The 1,318-nt window shown below is 59.3% G+C and overlaps 1 protein-coding gene across 1 annotated transcript in view; it reads right to left on the bottom strand.

The window, feature by feature from the left end:
• Positions 1-205: 205 nt before the first annotated feature.
• SYT12 (synaptotagmin 12) overlaps positions 206-1,318 on the bottom strand; it is an 11,050-nt gene continuing 9,937 nt past the window's right edge. The window contains 1 exon segment of the mRNA XM_005426569.2: positions 206-867. Within this exon segment, the coding sequence (XP_005426626.2) occupies positions 694-867 (174 nt within the window). The 3' untranslated portion in view covers positions 206-693.

The following is a 1,318-nucleotide window of genomic DNA, read 5'->3' as shown; positions in this document are numbered from 1 at the left end:
GGTTGGAAGAATGGCTGGGATGGGAAAAGTTGTCCGTGATCCTACTGGATCTTTAGGGGATGATTCCCAGCGTGGATCTGACCTCAAACCCAAGAGGTTGGAAACCAAGAGGTTGGAAACCAATCCCTGCCTGTGCAGCCAGTGGAGATGGGTAGGGATTTACTGTGTGGAGGAACAGACAGGAGGAGAAGCCGTATGTAACAATTGATTTTCTGCTGTTATTGCTCCCTTTTTCCATTCTCACTGGAAACATTCCAACCCTGGCACGGCGCACCAAAGTCACTACAAAAGATCCCCTCAGGATCGCCACCCACGCCAGGCTGGCTTTTGTCACCCCCTCATGATTCCCACCTGAAAACCACCTCCCAAAGGAATCCCACCCAAGAACCACCTTCCAAAGGAATCCCCCCCATCTCCCTCGCTCAGAGTCCCCGTTTGAGGATTCCGTGGATTTTGAGGCCGTTGGGAGCACACAGAACACTTGGGAGCCACAGTTTGGGGAGGTTCCTGCTGGTTTTGGTCCATTTGGCTCCTTCCTGGCAGCTCTGGCCCAGCGCATCCAGGGGTGACCCGGAACGTGCCCACGGAGCTGCTCTCTCTGTGCTCCAGCTGTTTTGGGCCCCTCAGCAGCTCGGCCTTGTGGGTGCCACCAAGTCCCTGCTCCGGGCCTGCTGTCCCCAGGATCTGGGGATCCTAATTCCTGCGGAGCGGGTGCCACATGGAGACGGGCTTGCGGAGCGTGGCCAGCATCTGGTTCCAGTGCGTGGTGCCCATGCCGCTGGCCAATGGCCCAATCAGCACGTGGCCCGTGTTGTCACCACGCCCGTCCTCGCCGCTCTCGGCCACCGTCACGCGCAGGGACAGCTCCTGGCGGGCACGGGGCTGTCACCACACACACACACCTGGCCAGACCCTGTCCCTGTGCCCTCTGCACGGGGACATGCACCCACCAGGCCAGCACATCCGTGCATCACCACCCAGCCTGCCATGGCCCACGTACGCACGGCCCTCTGTGCCCCCACCCTGTTCAAACCCACTCCCTGTTCCTGAAGCCCACCAAAATCCCTAAATACCCACCCTCATATCCTCCCCACACTTACACATCCCCCCTCTTTTTATCCCACATCCCCTAAACCCATCTTTGCCCCGTCCACATACCAAACCATCCCTGTGCACCCCGCTATATCCCAACCCACACATCCATGTCCTCCCCAAGAGTCCCACCCCACACATACCCCCCCTCCAGCAGCCATTTCCACACATCCACACCTCTCCAGACAGCCCCCACACATCCCTATCCCCCACCACACCCCACCCC

Source organism: Geospiza fortis, unplaced genomic scaffold, assembly GCF_000277835.1.
Source record: "Geospiza fortis unplaced genomic scaffold, GeoFor_1.0 scaffold450, whole genome shotgun sequence".
Classification (NCBI taxonomy): Eukaryota; Metazoa; Chordata; class Aves; order Passeriformes; family Thraupidae; genus Geospiza; species Geospiza fortis.
Note: the sequence above shows the minus strand (reverse complement) of the source record. Positions and strands in the feature narration are given on the sequence as shown.